The 17,252-nt window shown below is 50.1% G+C and overlaps 1 protein-coding gene across 1 annotated transcript in view; it reads right to left on the reverse strand.

Moving 5' to 3' along the window:
* The window catches only part of CSF2RB (colony stimulating factor 2 receptor subunit beta), a 35,564-nt gene extending 18,561 nt beyond the window's left edge, over nt 1-17,003 (reverse strand). Inside the window, exons 1-3 of the mRNA XM_075937689.2 lie at nt 16,704-17,003; nt 1,884-2,026; nt 643-810 (exon numbers count right to left, since the gene is read on the reverse strand). Coding sequence (XP_075793804.2) covers nt 643-706 — 64 coding nt within the window. The 5' untranslated portion in view covers nt 707-810; nt 1,884-2,026; nt 16,704-17,003. The remainder of the gene's footprint in view (nt 1-642; nt 811-1,883; nt 2,027-16,703) is intronic.
* Nucleotides 17,004-17,252: the final 249 nt, after the last annotated feature.

Here is a 17,252-nt window from a genome sequence, read left to right on the forward strand (position 1 = left end):
TTAAACCTAAAAACAGCAACAGTCCCTGGGCATGACAGAAGATCCCATTTGATCTCTGCTGTGGTATAGAAAAGACTGGGGTAGTTCATAGGGATCCTTTGATGTTTGTGCTGAGCTCTCTCTCTCTCTCTCACACACACACACACACACACACACACACTCACACAGAGTTGCCTTCCCATTTGTTTGCTTTACAACAGAGATATTTGGTGATTTATAATCCCATGTGATCAATTCCACTTCTCGCCTTTCTGTGATTTTATTCCCGCACTCTCCTTCAGGGTCTGTCTATCCCTGTACTTCCCCCTCCCCCAGTTCATTCACCTACTCAGAATCCACCTTGTTCATACATTTGCCCAAAAACCCACTTGTCCATCCATGCTCTCCTGCTTTTCCATCCATCCATCCTCCCACCATGTAAGACCATCCATGTTTTCATCCTCTTACCTTCTACTCATATAACCAATTGTCCTCTTGCCTGTCAGCCCAGTCACCAAGATACTCATCTGGAATGGCAGAGGGAGGGTGGGAGCAGAGGAAGGGGCGGGGGAATGGAGAAGGTAAATGGGCTCGAAGGAGGGGAGGGAAGATGAAGAAAAGGGCAGGAAAGACAAAAGAAGAGGAAACGAATCTGAAAATCACCTCGTGATTCTCCCCTGCTGAAAGCCCAGCACAGAGCCAGCAGAGCACTGCAGAACGTCTGCATGTCCACGCCAGCCTGTGCCCGCCAACTCAGTCCTGTTCCCTGTGCTCTGCGCTGGGCACCTGCCTGGGGTCCTTGCACTCACTTGGTAACTCCGTCCTTGTCACCTGTGGAATGTGGAAACCAAGCTCTGATAATCACATAGAGGAGGTTGGGACTTTCTGTGAGACACAAAACCTCCCCTCTCTGCCTTGATCCATCATAGTCAGAAGGGGCCATTAAGCCACCCAGTCAGACCAGTAGTAGGAGACAGGCTGGTGAAAAAAAATTACTTCCAGTATCGATTAATTGCAGAGCAAAGTCCCCACCTCCTTCCTGAGCCACTGCAGAATGCCCAGAGAACTGAGAAGCAACTGTGCTTGATTTGAGTTGCACAATGTCCTTATTGACCTCCCCAGCAAGAAACTGTCCTCAGCTATGGAGAGAGGGGATTTCATTCTCCATGTTCCTTCATCTCCACATTTTGCCCTGAACACAGGGACACACACAGACACACACTCCCACCTTCCCTTCTTGGTTCCCATGCAGGTTCTGGAGACACAGCATCCTACCCTGCCCCACCCGTCTCCCCCAAGCATGTACATCTCCCCTCTCTTGGGATGAGTCTTCATGTTCCTTCAGCTCTGGGCTTTCTCCTTCAGCGAGAGCCTGGAGAGAATTGCTGCCCTGCCCTGCACTCCCCCTGGCAGTGTGCAGCCAGCGCCCAGGAACTGCTTGGGGAACCTGATCCACAGGTACAAGACCAGATTAGCTTTATTGTCTCTTTGTGGGACCCAGCATTGAACGGAGCGGTGCAGAGACAATGGCCCAATGCTGCACTGGCCTAACGCCGCTGAAGTCCAGTGGGTTGCACCGCTGGAGAATGTGGCCCCGGATTCCTGCTTTCTAAAAAGTGGAACAGACCCACCCCGCTGGGGGCACAGCCCCAAAGCCGAGTGGCCGTGCTCTGGGGAAGTCTGATCAATGGCTGAGTGTGGAACAGGGGATCCACCCAGAACAGCCCCCAGCTTCCTAAATGCCATTGATTTTGATGGGATACAGCGAGCTGGACAAGTGCCATTCACCACAGAGAGAGACCCCACTGGGACTGGCGGCTCCAGAGCTCATGAGCCCTCGTCTACCTGGGGATGAGCTCTCTTGGCCATGGACCCTTCTCTCAGCGAAAGCAGAGTTTCCTCACCTGAGCCAAGAGCTGCTGATGGGACAGCCGCCCCGAGCAGGTGGGTCGCTGACCCTCTCGGTTCTCACTCCCTGGCTGCTGGATCGTCTTGTGACATGCAGGAATCAGCAATGAGCGCGGCTGCCCAGCAGCGGAATGGATCCCTATGGGGAAGCAAAGAAGCTGAGGTGTCCCCTGCACCTCTTGCCCGCGGACTCAGTCTGCATCCGGGTCCCGCGTGTGCTTCCTTTCTGGGAGCAGACCCAGCCCCGAATTCTGTGGAGCTAAAGTGTGAGACTCTGAACTTCCTACTTTCAGAGTGTTTCACACCCACAGGGCGCCCACTGATGTTGTTCTAAAAATCTGAAGCGGGGGGGTGGGGGGGAGGCGGGAAAGGGGGGGAAGGGAGAGGAAGTATTTCTCATTTCATTGCTATATTATAGTGTTTCTGACTGACCAGTTCCAGGAATCGAGCGAGGTACATTGCTTTCTTGAAATCAGTAGTAACATGCTTCCAGCTCCTTGCTCCGTATCTCCTTCCTGCCACTGCCCCGCTCAAACTCTTGGAAAGACCACTGAAGGAAAAGGGAAGCAATTCCCTCCCTTCCGTTCCCTCCTTTGCTGCATCACTGGCTGTATCGCCCCAAAAGCTAAACTGTAGATCTGTGGGGGCAAGGACTTCTTTTTACTAGATAGACCCTGGGCCTCCCAGTGACTTCTGTGAGCTTTGTACGTGACTTTAAATCAGCGGTGGAGAATCTTGGGCCCAGGAATCGGTTGCAGCCCCCAAGGCTCAGACCCTCCCCCTTGCAATGGAGAGCCAATGCTGGCGCCCCAGCTCTCACCCTGCACTGCCCCGCCATGGGGCTGGAGCACACAAAATCTACCGGCCTGGGCACTCCTCGACTCTGGTGTGCAAGGGGAATATGGGGAGTGTCTGTCTCCTTCTCAGTCAGGGGCCACATCAGTGAGGATTTTTTGTCTTCTCACTTGTGTGTGGCCCCCCACTGATTTTTCTGTGGGTCAGTGGCCTCCAACCCAAAAAAGGTTCCCCACCCCTGCTTTAAATAATAAAGAGGAGGTAGAAGAAAAATAGAGGGTAAAGGTGTAGGATAACTCACCCAAGAATCCCGCTTGGTTCACATCCATATTAGTGAACATAACAAAATTCATCCCGCAGCTGGACGGTACGTGTCAGGGGTGGGGCTGAGGGGTTTGCAGTGTGGGAGTTGGCTCAGGTCTGGGAAAGAGGGCTGAGCTGCAGAGTGTGAAGGCTCTGGGGTGGGGCTGGTGATGAAGGATTCGGAATCTGGAGGGAGCTCAGAGATGGGGCAGAGTGTAAGGACTGTTACCCCTTACTAAAACTCTGTGGGAGTTTTTTGGTTTGCCAGCTCCCAGCTTCAGAAGGGGAAGGATTCATGAGACTGACAGACCCGAGAAACAATGGAAAGCAGTCAACACTCCAGCTCAGCCTGACTGACAGGTTGTAAGCGGGGATTGTTCTGGCTCTCTCTAGCAAACAGAGAGCTGAAAGAGTAGTGCAAGCTCTGTGAAGAAGTCCTGCAGCGACGGAACCAGACACAGACAGCCCGAGCAGTGCAAGCTGTGTGCAGAAGAAGTCCTGCAAAAGGAACAGAGAGCTGAGAGACTGCTAAGAGGAGCAAGCTGTGCTGAGGGGCAGTTTTTGCAGCAGCAGAGCCAGGCATACACAGCTCAAGGAGTGCAGATCCTGTGTTGAGCAGCAGACTGGCAGTGCTCAGAGAGCCAAAAGGAACAGAGAAGCAACACAAGGAGCTGGAACTGGCCAAGCAGCACAGCCTGCAGCTGGATGTGGTGAGCATCTGGGACCAGCAAAGTGTGGGAAAAGGCTCTGGACTGGGAGAGGGGTCTGGCCACTTCGAGCTTGAGACTGTGTGGTCACTACCAGAGCTAGCGTGTCCAGCCTGTAGCCCCCCCTGCAGCATATCCAGGGCCTCTAAGGAAGAGACTGTGGACTGTCCTTACACTCTGCAGACTGCTGTTTCGATGTCCCTGTGCTACAGAGCAGGGCTGTGTGTTCTCATTTAACCATTCTCATTTTTTCTTATTCTTTTCTCTTTAACCAGTTGATGTTTAATAAATTGTATTTGCTTTGAACCTTATGAAGTGATCACTGGGCCAAGAAGGCCTGCAGTGTAAAGAGAGCACCTCGGAGTGGGGACACCCTAACTCCTGCCCCTAGGCTATGTCTAGACTGTAGGCTTCTTTCGAAAGAGCCTCTTTCGAAAGATCGTGTCTAGACTGCAGGCGGATCTTTCGAAAGAGAAATCCGCTTTTTCGAAAGAGAGCACCCAGCGAGTCTGGATGCTCTCTTTCGAAGACGGCCTCTTTACATTGAAGAACGCCTTCTTTCGAAAGAGGAACTTTCGAAAGAAGGCGTTCTTCCTCGTGAAATGAGGTTTACCGCCATAGAAAGAAAAGCCACGTTCTTTCGAAATAATTTCGAAAGAACGCGGCTTGAGTCTGGACGCAGGGGAAGTTTTTTCGGGAAAAGGCTACTTTTCCCGAAAAAACCCCTGAGTCTGGACACGGCCCTAGTGACTACAAGGTCAGGGATTAAGCCCCAGGAAACCTGGGCCCAGCCTTGTTGGGGTTTCAAGGGCTCTGCTACTCAAGAGAGTGGAGGGGGAGCCCTCAGGATCAGGGAGCCGTGGGGTAAAGGAAGTGGGAGCGGGGACTCAGATCCTTTCGCTGGTTCATTTCACCGGGGTGTATAGAAGCCAGGAAAGTTCCCCACAATAGCGGGATCATTCCCCCGCTTACAAGATGGTTGGGGAGCGGGGAGATGAGGGCCTTGGTTAGAGGTGGGCTGGGCAAGGCCAAGGGAGGAGCATTTCCACAGCCATGATGGCTCCAGTGGGGCTGAGCTGGGCCAGGGCAGGCCAAGGGAGGGGTGTTATTTCATGGCCACAATGGTTCAAGCAAGACTGGGCCAAGGAGGGTACCTCTTCATGGCCATGGCAGCTCTAGCAGGGCTGGGCTGGGCCAGGGGAGAGGCACCTCTCCCTGCTTGTGCAGCCTTCAATAGCCAGCTCTGTGGCCACACAGCGTACAGGGAACTTAGCACAGCAGTGAGAGCAAGGGGAAGGGCTAGCAGCCCCAAGTGTATACCCATCCAAGACCCTAAGCACAGTCAAAGTGGATGGGAACAAGATCCAGGGAAATGGTTCCTTGCACAGATTATTGGAAGGGACTTTTGTGGTCATCTAGTTTGACTGCTTGTCTAACCGGTCACAGCACTTCCCCCGAATTAAATTCATTTGAATTAATCCTTGTGTTTACTTGCAACCTCTTAAATCCTACTGTTTGTACTTAATAAAATCACTTTTATTTACTATAAAAAAGTCCCAGCTGTGACACGGTGCGGTCACAGAAGATCCTTTCGGGATGCTTCCCAAACTGCTAACTGAGCCATTGACACTCGCCCTCTTCCTCTCTGGAGTTTCTTACCACCCTGTCCTACCCGGCCAGCTCACCTGGTCTCCTCTAGCCAAGGCACAGAGCTGAGATCACAACCCCTCTGGAGAACAATACAGACACAGAAACTCTTCAGCTCCAAGGAAAATGCAGTTTTGGGCTCAGCTTCCAGAAACCCACTCCCCAAATGAGGTCAGAACCCCAAATGAATTATTTAGGGAAGCCCTGTTTAACAAGAAAAGGAGACTCTATGCACTTATTGCTCTCCTAGGTAACAATTATTTACACTGGGCTTGGTTGTACTTAATACAATTACTTTTATTCACCAAAAGTAGGATTTAAGTGGTAACAAGTGAAGCCAGGCAGAGCAAAGTAAATTGCAAATTTATAATAACAAAAAACATATAGCTAGTTCTAACATACTGAAGCTTATTGCCAATTTGCCCTAAAATTGTTCTTATGTCGGCTGACCTCCAAGCCAGGGAAGATCTTTTTCCCAGGGGTCTCTGATTTATTCTCTTGGGCGTGACATGCCAGCCAAAGACAAAGAATCTGAAATCTTTGCATCTTAAATAAAATTCCTTTTGGGAGGGAATTCTGTTTCTATATTCCCCCCTTTAATGGAAAATTACCTGGTCAGACCCTACCAATTGGAAAGGTCACATCTCTTCCTACAACCAACTACTGCTTAGACCTAAAGAACAAAGGAGACTGTTTACAGGTGATCACCCAAACATTGAGGGAAACACCCTCATTTAAATTTAATTTGCACATTTAAAACCATAAAGCATTCCATGCCCCATATTTCTAACTCTACACACAGGAATGATACAGACACCAAAATACAGACCCAGCAGATTGAGACATTACAATTACAGGTTACAGGAGGTATTTTGTCCAAAGCATCTTCGAGTTCTGCATATATGTAGCTATAAGGCAATTTCATAAAGCATATGGAGATCCGCCACAGGTGGGTTCAGTGGCACGACCAGCGCACTGGGTGACAATTCCAAGGGAACATGTATGATCCAACCTGTCACAATAAGGATGGGGTCACCCGCTAAATCCCCCAACTTTATTTCAAATTACTTAAACTCATGCCCACTAAACATGGTTGTAGATTGCAATTAGATATATCCAGTGCTTTTTTTGTGATGGTGTCACATTACCGAATTGGAGGGAAGCAGCCAGATCGCTGCTGCACCCCTAGGTGGGGGTGTTGGCCCCAGAAATCTGTATGAAAGGGAGCCATGTGGGGTATTGAATGGGAGCTTGTTGTTTTCTGATCCTGTGTACACTGTTTATGTGAGTGTATAATGTCTGTGTGTGTAGATCTGTAATCTGTGTGGAAACTGAAGATTTCCCTGCATGTGGTTAAGCATTGGGCAGGACCGAGCCTGTGGAGCCTGTGGACATGCTAATTACCTGTGGAACAATGGTTCTCAATGGGCCAAAGACACACCCAAAGAATGGGGGTTGTCCTGAGAGCAGCCAGCAGGGAACACAGAGAGGCTGAGGACCAGGTGACCTGCTACATACTAGAAGAGGCCAGGAAGGAGTATAAAGAGGCCATGTGGTCGATGCCATTTTGTTCTCAGCTCAGCACTTCATCCCAGAGGCAGCACTGCAGGGATTGAAGAGCCCGGAAGACCTATGAACCTATCCTGATTGTAGGATGTGCAATAAGAACTTTTAAACCAGCAGCTGTAACATCTCTGCTAGAGCCTGCATCGAGAACTGGGAGATTCGGTGCATGTAACGTACTGTACTTTAATAACCTTACTCTCAGGCTTTTCTTTCTTGTGTTAATAAACCTTTAGATATAGATTCTAAAGGATTGGCCCAGCGTGATTTGTGGGTAAGATCCAGAGGGTAAATTGACCAGAGATCTGTGGCTGGTTTCTTGGAACCGGACAGAACTTGTTCGGGGTAGGTGGGATTGGATGCTAGGACCCCCCACCTGTGTATGAGGCCCGGGGCCATCTGGGGCACGGATTTTGCGGGGGTGTCAAAGGGGTTTTGCTCGGGAGGCTTCAGGCAGGCAGCTGAAGCGCTTTGTGAGACTGGTTTGTGGCCTATTTGGAGAGGTCACCAGTCAGGGGGGGCTGTAAGGAGCCCCGGATTTGAGCAATTCACCCTGAGCGGATGCCCTCAGCTGTGCCCAGACACGGCCCGGTCCATCACAGATGGTACTGCCCGGTACGCAGTACCAGCACCTTCAGATGCAGTACTGCATCTCCAGTTAGAGCTAAACAACTTTTCCCCTAGAGTACTGGCACCTTTTTTTTTAAACAAAAAAATCACGATATATCCAACTGGAGCACAAATGTGGTTGACATGCACAACCACCAGTTTAACTGTAGTATGTACTTGTTAGGATCGCTCAGGGCAAGAGGATATTTTTCCTATCCCTAGAGTAAGAAAATAGGTTTTTTCCCCCCCGCCAATAAAAACAGATCTACACTTTCTTGATGATTCAAGCTGTCACTGTGCATCTCACTAGCAGGGATTTGCATGGCCAGTATATGCCAAGAACGTGAGATCCAGGTATGTAACTATTTTTCTGTGTGGTAGCAGGACAGGAAAGCAGGATGTAGTTGCAAACCCTGAGTTTCTCATTCCCCCCAGGCACTGTGTGACTATCCTGGAATCAGTGCACTGGAGCTGAACTCCAAGAAGGGAGACTTGCTCTAGATCACAGAGCTGTCGGATTGCACAAGACATTAGCCCGCTAGGGACTAAGCCTCCATCTCCAATGTCCAGGGTTCTTAGTTTCTGGCTGGCTACGTCTACACTGGCCACTTTTTGGAAGGGGCATGCTAATTTTGGAAGTGGGAATAGGGAAATCCGCGGGGGATTTAAATATCCCCCGCGGGATTTAAATAAAAATGTCCACCGCTTTTTTTCCGGCTTGGGGAAAAGCCGGAAAAAAGCGTCTAGACTGGCCCAATCCTCTGGAATAAAGCCCTATTCCGGAGGATCTCTTATTCCTACTTTGAAGTAGGGCTTTATTCCGGAGGATCAGGCCAGTCCAGACGCTTTTTTCCGGCTTTTCCCCAAGCCGGAAAAAAAGCGGCGGACATTTTTATTTAAATCCCGTGGGGGATATTTAAATCCCCTGCGGATTTCCCTATTCCCACTTTCAAAATTAGCATGCCCCTTCCGAAAAAGGGGCCAGTGTAGACATAGCTGCTGTGTTTGGATTCCAGGTTTCCTCTTCCCTGGCATTTGGGTTTCACTTGTGCTTCTTCCCTGCAACACCATCTAGACTTTTGTCAACCTGAGTAGCACACTCATACGTCTACACTGCACCTCTCTTGCGCAAAAGCCTATGCAAATGAAGCACAGATTAGCATATTGCCACTCTTCATTTGCATAATTAATTATGGGCTGTTTTTGCGCAAGAGGATTTTGCACAAAAACGAGCTGTGTAGATGGCTCCTTTTTGCACAAAAACCCCCTCTTGTGCAAGAGCCGTTCTACCTGAAAAAATTAGGAAGAACGGCTCTTGTGCAAGAGGGGGTCTTTGTACAAAAAGGAGCCGTCTACACAGCTCCTTTTTGCATAAAAGCCTCTTGCACAAAAACGGCCCCTAATTAATTATGCAACTGAAGTGCGGAAATATGCTAATCAGAGGTGAAATGTAGACATATCCTCACAGGCAACAGAAAGCAGAAGGAAACTCCTGTTCTGATGTGATTAGATTACTCCTGTTTACATGACTAGATGCATGCTGTATGTCATGAACACTCATGCTACCCTATCTAAAAGGGGGCTTAAGCAATATTGCACGGTTGCAAGAAAGGGCTGGGGGTGCCTGCTGCTGGCAGCAGGAGGGCACAAAGCCAATCAAGGCCTTGGAGTGTGCAAAGTCACTTACTACCCCCACCCCTGCCCTGCCAGGGGCTTGTGACACCTAGAGGGAACCACAGCTGTTCACAACTCTTGTGTGTTGTGCTTTCCTTTGTTCAAAACAGCTGGCGGTTCTATCTAGGTGCCACATGCCCCTGGCGGCAGGAGGAGACTTCGCGCACTCCGTCCGCCCCTGGGCCAATCAAAGCCTGGGTGCAGGGGAGCATGCAAAGTCTCTGCTAGGGGCACAGGGCTAGAGGGAACCCCAGGTGTACTCAGGTAGTTACAAAGGAAAGTGCAACAGAAAAAGTCCATGTGTGTCCTTGGCCTTCTTCCTTTTAGGAGTTACCTGATAAGCCTGGCTCAGCATCCTCAGGACTATTTTGCATTATTTGCAGGGACTCTATTAGCTTCATCCACCACAATGTTCCTTTCTGGGAAATAATGGGGAAAGGTCTGTGTTCCTTCTGAGCTAGGTGTCTCCTGTTTTAAGGCTTTTCCTCAAGAATGGCACTCCTAACAGATGTGGTGGGATGGGATGCTCAAGTACCTTATTGCTCTTGGCATCTTCTTGCCGAGGGAGGGACCTGCACTCCCCGAGGTTCTTAGGTGCATCTTCCAGGATGCAGGCTCTGTGTTATCTCTGTGGCACTGTGCCCCCTATTCTTCCCTGGGATAGGATTATGATTTGGTTAGGACACAATTAGGATTCATTTTATGCAAGGTAAGTCATGTGAAGTGGCATTGGAAAAGTGATGTTTTGCTGACTATGGTTATGCTCTTTGTATGCTTGTAGCATTTGTGTATCTGAAGTTATAAATATGGATTATGGATCCGTGTTTTAAATGGATTTACACGTGGGTAACACCCACTAGAAAAGATGCTTTCAGTCCAGAAAGTGGGCGAGGAAGGGCCTGTTCAGGGAAATGGGTTATTATGGACAATCAAGAGGCCTTAGCAGAAATTATCTCCCACCTGGGGAGCCTTCCCGAGAACACTAGAGACAGACTCTGCCTAATGGCTGCTATGACGCTACAAGAACATGTGACCGAGTCACATGATGCTGCACTCTATCTAGGGATGTCAGTATTTTTCTATAGAGTGGTCTGGAAACCATGCTTTGAAACAAAGAGCTCTCGCCTTACACAAAAGTTGTTTAAGGCAGGGAGTGACACTTGGGAAGGGGCATTCCATGCACTTTATGAAAATATGCTCATGAATATAACATAACTAGAATATGCTTTATGCAAAATACATCACATGAGATATTGGGTATGATTCTGCCATACATGTATCACTTTGAGGATCAAGTTAAAATGTCAAAGTGGCCCAGACCCTGCATCTATGCTGCAGCAGGCTAGTGTGTCTGACTCAAGACAGAGTCCTGGGGACCCAAGCTGGAAGGGAAAACAGGCTCAGTGCGGTCTCAGCACATCAGGTAACAGTCTCAAGGGGGTCCGGACCCAATCTCATCATCATCTGGGGTTCTTCCCTCCCCACCCAAGAAGACTCCTGGAAACAACAAAGACTGAACTGAAGGAAGTGCTGGACCCAGGCTAAAGGGATTTCTAGCTTGGGAATGAAATACCTGGGATTCCAAGCTGGAAAGCGAGTGCAACTTCCCCCTAAGAATCTGCAGCCCGCTTATATCATCGGTTGGGCTTGCTCATAACCAATCTATTCATAACCAATCAATTTTGTTCATTAACCTTAACTTGTCCTTTTTGTTTATTTGCTAGATAATCTTTGATCTGTTTGCCATCTCTTGTAATCACTTAATCTACTCTGTGTAGTTAATAAACGTGGTTCTGTTTTATCTAAACCAATGTGTTGGAGTGAAGTGTATGCTTAGGGCAAAAGGCTGCTGCGTATTCCCCTCCGCATTTAGGGTGGGGCAAATTTTCTGAGCCTACACTGTGCAGTTCCCTGTGAGGCACAAGACAATATAATTCTGGGTTTATACTCCAGAGGGAGTGTGTACCAGAGGAGTTGGGAGTTACCTAGTTATAGCCTCCCATGTAACTGCAGCTGAGTGTGTCCCTGCCTGTTTGTACGGCACCTTGCCACAGCAACACAGTGTGAGAGGGAGCCCCGGCTGGTGGGTTGGGGGACTCAGTCATACCCCAGTTCCAGGTGGCATCCTAGGGGGAACCCATGACAATCCCTTCCTGAGATCTTAGGGTATGTCTACACTACCCCCCTAGTTTGAACTAGGGGGAGTAATGTAGTCATACGGAGTTGCAAATGAAGCCCGGGATTTGAATTTCCCGGGCTTCATTTGCATGAAGCCGGCTGGCGCCATTTTTAAATGCCGGCTAGTTCGGACTGCGTGCCGGGCGGCTACACGTGGCACGAACTAGCTAGTTTGGATTAGGCTTCCTATCCGAACTAGCTGTACGCCTCGTGGCATTTAAAAATGGCGCTGGCCGGCTTCATGCAAATGAAGCCCGGGAAATTCAAATCCCGGGCTTCATTTGCAACTCCGTATGACTACATTACCCCGCCTAGTTCGAACTAGGGGGGTAGTGTAGACATACCCTCAGTGCTCAACTACAGGCTAGCTCAGGGGTGGGCGAAAGGGCCTCCGCAGGCCGGATTCAGCCCATCAAATGGGTTGATCCAGCCCATGGAGGCCCTGTTGCTCTCCTGTCCCCAGACCAATCAGGGCCTGGGGAAGCGCCCAAAGTTTCCTCCGCCTTGCCAGGAGTGCATGGTGCTTAGAAGCCTCACGGGCTCCTGGCAGCACAGTCCCTCACCCCCAAACCCTGATTGGCCTGGGGGCAAAAGGGGGAGCATGCGAAGTCTCCTCCCACCACCAGGGGCATGGGTGCCTACAGGGAACCTCGGGGGGAGGGGGCAAAAACTTCACGTGCTCCCCCACCCTCAGACCAATCATGGTGTGTGGGTGGGGAAGCAGAGAAGTATCCTGGCCCCGCAACACAGGTAGGGGAAGGGGGTGGGGGCTGGCCGGAAGGGGGGTGGAAAGCAGATCTGCGGGGGAGGGGGCTGTGGGGCTGTGGGGCTGGAGGGGAGGCCGGAGGAAGGAGGGAGGGAAGCAGCGCTGGCAAGATGGGGGTCTCCGGGGGGCCGTGGGGCTGGCCGAACTGCCACGGAGGAAGGGGAAGGGGAAGGGGGTGGGGCGCTGACGTCAGCATTACAGACGCACAGACACCGGGGGTACGTCTACACTGCATCCCTAGTTCGAAGTAGTTAATGAAGCGGGGATTTAAATATCCCGCGCTCCATTAACATGATCTCATTTTTTGAGGAGTAACATTAGTTCGGACTAAGGGCTTTAGTCCGAACTAACGCGTCCCGGCGCGCACTTCCTGGTTCGAATCAGCCGTGATTCAAACTAGCGCGCCGGCGAGATCATGTTAATGGAGCGCGGGATATTTAAATCCCCGCTTCATTAATTACTTCGGTTGTCTCCATTTGCATCCCTAGTTCGAACTAGGGATGCAGTGTAGACATACCCTGGGCTACTATATATTTGATGTCTTGCTTGCTGTCCAAAGAGGGCGGGGGGTGGGAATGTTACCAGTGGACCAGATGAGAACCCAGGGTTTCTCCTGGAAACACTAAGGGAAATGTATTGTTCCTGTGCAAAGAGTGCAACTTCACTTTCCTTCTGGTCCTCTCCAGGCCAAAATATTTAAAAGTCCCTAGCATAAAAATCAGATTATCAAAGTTCCGCCTGACTGTGTTAAATCCCATGGCTTTCTGTAACTCTTACCACTTTTAGGAAATGGGACCCGTGGTGACTGATCATTTCCATGACGTTATTGCTTGGTCAAACTTCACTCTCTGGTTGCTGACTTCCTCCTTTTTTTAAAACCAACTTTTGCAGCCTCAGATGACACCATCACATTGCTTATATATCAAATCCTGACAGAGTTAGGGTATGTCTACACAGAAACATTATTTCAAAACAAGCATTTACTTAGAAATAACTGCCTGCTGTGTAGACGCGGACTAAATTACTGCGAAATTCTGTCGAGCTGGAGGACTTCTTACCCCGACTCCTGTAACCCTCATTGTACAAGGAATAAGGGATGTTGGAGGAAGAGAGCTCTATTTTGAAATAAGTTCTGTAAAGATGCTCTCAATTTTGAAATAAGCTACGCCAGCATTTCTCAAACTGTGGGTCCCGACCCCCGGAGGGAGGGGGTCGCAAACAACTGAAAGGGGGGTCACGGTATCACAAGTTTGAGAACCTCTGAGCTACGCAATTGACATAGCTCAATTTGGGTCGCTTATTTTGAGTTAAGCCCTGCTGTGTAGACGCACCCTTACAGTGGAAGCTATTATGCACCTTTAACTCCCTTTTCTCAGTTACTTCTATAACTTTCACTTAGAGGGCTGAAATTTGCAAAGCTTGGTCTTTGCCTTGAAGTCAATTACATTTTTGAAAGTTTGAGCAAAATCTGTTTAGCCTTTTTTAGCATGGGGAGTTTGGGTGGAAGAAAACACTTTTATAAAAATTCTTGCAATCATTGGTTTTCAGTTGCAGGGCCCTTAAAAAAATTCCTCCCAGAAAGCCATATATTGTGCTCCTTAACAAGGGCTACTTGTGTTTCCACCATATTTTTCAAATGCATCATAATTTGTATATAACCTAAGGATCATCTGATTGGAGATAGACTGAACTGTGCTTGCACCAATGGGCAGGATGCAGATTACATGTGTAATTTTAAAGAGATGCATTGTGGGGCCCCCAAGGTGCAGGGTCAGGAGTGGCTGCTCCGAGCCAACCAATGGTTGGAATGGCTCTGAGTGCAACCTGTGCTCTTTATTCTCTAGAAGTTTCCCACCACCAGTTCTCTGCTATGTACAGGCTTCACATCTACTTTGTCTACAACAGGCCTGGCCAGCAATAGACTAGGAAGCTCAGTTTAGCTCAATTCCCCTCCCATGCCGTGCATTGCCTGACCTTTCTATTTCCCCTCCTCCTCTTCTCTGGCTTCCTCCCAGCCTTTATAACTCTGAGCTAATGAGGCTGGCAGGGGTTGCTAGTTACCAGGTAGTCATAGGTTTTCAGCCACCCCCATCCATCCCCTTTGATTGGAGCTGCAGTGGTAAGAGCTGATTAAGAACTTCCCAATTGGCACCCTACCACAGACCTTAATCTGCTCTTCTCCAGAAGAAACAAATCCCATTTTTTCCTTCTTTCCCCACAGCTCATGTTAACTCGTGTTAGTTGCCCTCCTCTGGACCATCTCAGTTTTTCCATATCTTCCCTGTAGCGTGGTGCCCAGAACTGGACACAGTCTTCCAGTTGAGTCATTGTCAGTGCTGAGGAGAGTGGAAGAATTATATCTTGTGTCTTGCTTGCAACATTTCTACTAATACATTCATTTTTCTTTCCAGTGGCGTTACTTGCTGGCTCATATAGTCTGTGAGGGTACGTCTACACTACAACGTTAATTCGAACTAACTTAGTTTGAATTAGTTAATTCGAACTAAGCTAATTCGAACTAACGTGTCTAGAACTAAAATCTAGTTCGAATTAGCGTTTTGCTAATTCGAACTAGCAAGTCCACATTGAATGGACCCTGAACAGGGCTTAAGGATGGCCGGAAGCAGTGCCGGCAGGGCATCAGAGGAGGACTTAGAGCGTGGAGATGCTGTCTCAGGCTAGCTGAGGGCTGCACTTAAAGGGTCCCGACCCCCACCCCGGACAGACAGTTCTAAGGGGTGCCCCGCTTGCAAAGCAGTCCTGGCTTGGATTGCCCGGAGTACCCACACTGGGCACATCACACCACTCGGCCATCAGCCCGGCTGCACTTGCCGCAGGCTGCCATCTGGGGAGAGGGGCCAATCGGGGGGCTGCAGGAGAGCTTCCACCCCCAGAAGCCCGCAGAGCCAGCCCAGTCCTCCCCATCGGGGGCTCGTGCCCCATTCCTCCCTCACCTCCTTCCACTTACCCTTCCCTAGCCCTCCTTCTTATTGATGTACAAAATAAAGATAATGTTTCTTCCAACATTGACTCTGTCTTTATTGAACAAAACTGGGGGAGACTGGGAAAAGGAGGTGGGAGAGGGGAAGAGAAAGGCTGGGAGAGGGGAGGGCAACTAACATGATCAGGGGTTGGGAACAGGTCCCAGATGAAGAGAGGCTACAGAGACTGGGACTGTTCAGCTTAGAAAAGAGGGGTGTGTCTAGACTACATGCCTCCTTCGACGGAGGCATGTAGATTAGCCAGATCGGAAGAGGGAAATGAAGCCGCGATTAAAATAATCGCGGCTTCATTTAAATTTAAATGGCTGCCCCGATCTGCCGATCAGCTGTTTGTCGGCAGATCGGGGCAGTCTGGACGCGACGCGCCGACAAAGAAGCCTTTCTTCATCGGCACAGGTAAGCCTCGCGAAACCAGGTTTACCTGTGCCGATGAAGAAAGGCTTCTTTGTCGGCGCGTCGCGTCCAGACTGCCCCGATCTGCCGACAAACAGCTGATCGGCAGATCGGGGCAGCCATTTAAATTTAAATGAAGCCGCGATTATTTTAATCGCGGCTTCATTTCCCTCTTCCGATCTGGCTAATCTACATGCCTCCGTCGAAGGAGGCATGTAGTCTAGACACACCCGAGGAGACGGAGCGGGGACAGGATAGAGGTCTCTAAAAGCAGGGGTTGGGTGGAGAGGGTGCATTCATAAAAGTTCTTCCTGAGTTCCCATAAAGAAGGACTAGAGGACACCAAAGGAAAGGAATGGGTAGCAGGCTTGAAACTAGTAAGAGAAAGTTGTTGTTCTTCCCAAAGCAAATAGTTAACCTGCGGAACTCCTTGCTGCAGGAGGCTGTGAAGGCTGGAACTAGAACAGAGTTGAAAGGGAAGTGAGATCAAGTCATGGAGGTTGGGTCCATGGAGTAGTCTTAGCCAGGGGGTAAGAGTGGTGTCCCTGCCCAAAGTTTGTGGAAGGCTGGAGAGGGATGGCACGAGACAAATGGCTTGGTCACTGTCTTCGGTTCATCCCCTCCAGAGTCCCTAGGGTTGGCCGCTGTCGGCAGACAGGCTACTGGGCTAGATGGACCTTTGGTCTGACCCAGGACGGCCATTGTAAGCTCAGGGCTCTGAGTCGGGGGTCTCAGTGGACCACCTTGATTTTCATGCACACCTGCTCCTGGGTTGCCAGGCTGGCAGCTCTCCTGCCCTAGACGGCCACTTTCCTGTGCCTAGTGCGGAGATCGTGGACGAGGTCCACGATGTCCGCACTAGCCCAGGAAGGTGCCCGCCTCTTGCGATCCAGGGTAAGCTCCCGGGAGCCGCCAGCCTGGTCCCGGGAAGAGGGGGTGGGCTGGGGGACATCGGGTGGGTAGCTCTGTGCCGTGCCAGGTGCAGGGTCTGCTGGCTGGGTGCTGGCAGGCTTGCACCTGGCACGGGCACTGTAGCCAGCCCGTGCCCCTTTAAGGGGTCCGGGGCCAGGAGGGGGGCATAGAGTTTCCCTGGTGTTGGCCACTAAGTTAGTTCGAATTAGCGCTGTAGTGTAGACATACACTCAGAGATTTACCTCCCCACCCCGGGCTACTTCCTACCTGACTCATGGCCAACAGCTTCTTCTCCAGTTTCTTCCAGGCTGAGAGCTTCTCTGGGTATTCCCTGCTGACCGGCCTCCACGGATCAGTCCCTCCATAGCTCTTCCTGCAGCACTCTGGCAGCAGCGCCTTCCTCCACAGTGGTCAGCCCTGATGGAGCAGTTCCACTGGCCTTTATACTTGTCCTCAGCTGGAGTATGCCCAGCAGGGCTGTGGAGTGAGACTCTCTCGGCCAGGGAGCAAAGGAAACCTGAAGGTGCTTTCTGTCTTGCAGAGGCATCCCACCCCCACCAATCCTGCAAGCCAGTTTGGGAAGTGAGGTTGTTTTTCAGGGGAAGGAAAGGGAGGGAGAGTGACTTCTGGCAAACAGGAAACCCATATCTAGGAAAAATCACGCTGGACTTTGAGAACAATAGTTAGAGAAACATTTTATTCTGCAGAGTGATACAAAAGAAAACCTCCTTCTCCACTCTGCACCTTGCTCACATACCTTCCTCTACACGCGCTCACAGCCACTCTTCCACAGACCCTCACTGCCTTCTTCACAGA

The sequence above is a fragment of the Pelodiscus sinensis genome, chromosome 1, assembly GCF_052426305.1.
Source record: "Pelodiscus sinensis isolate ZL-2025 chromosome 1, ASM5242630v1, whole genome shotgun sequence".
NCBI lineage: Eukaryota > Metazoa > Chordata > Testudines > Trionychidae > Pelodiscus > Pelodiscus sinensis.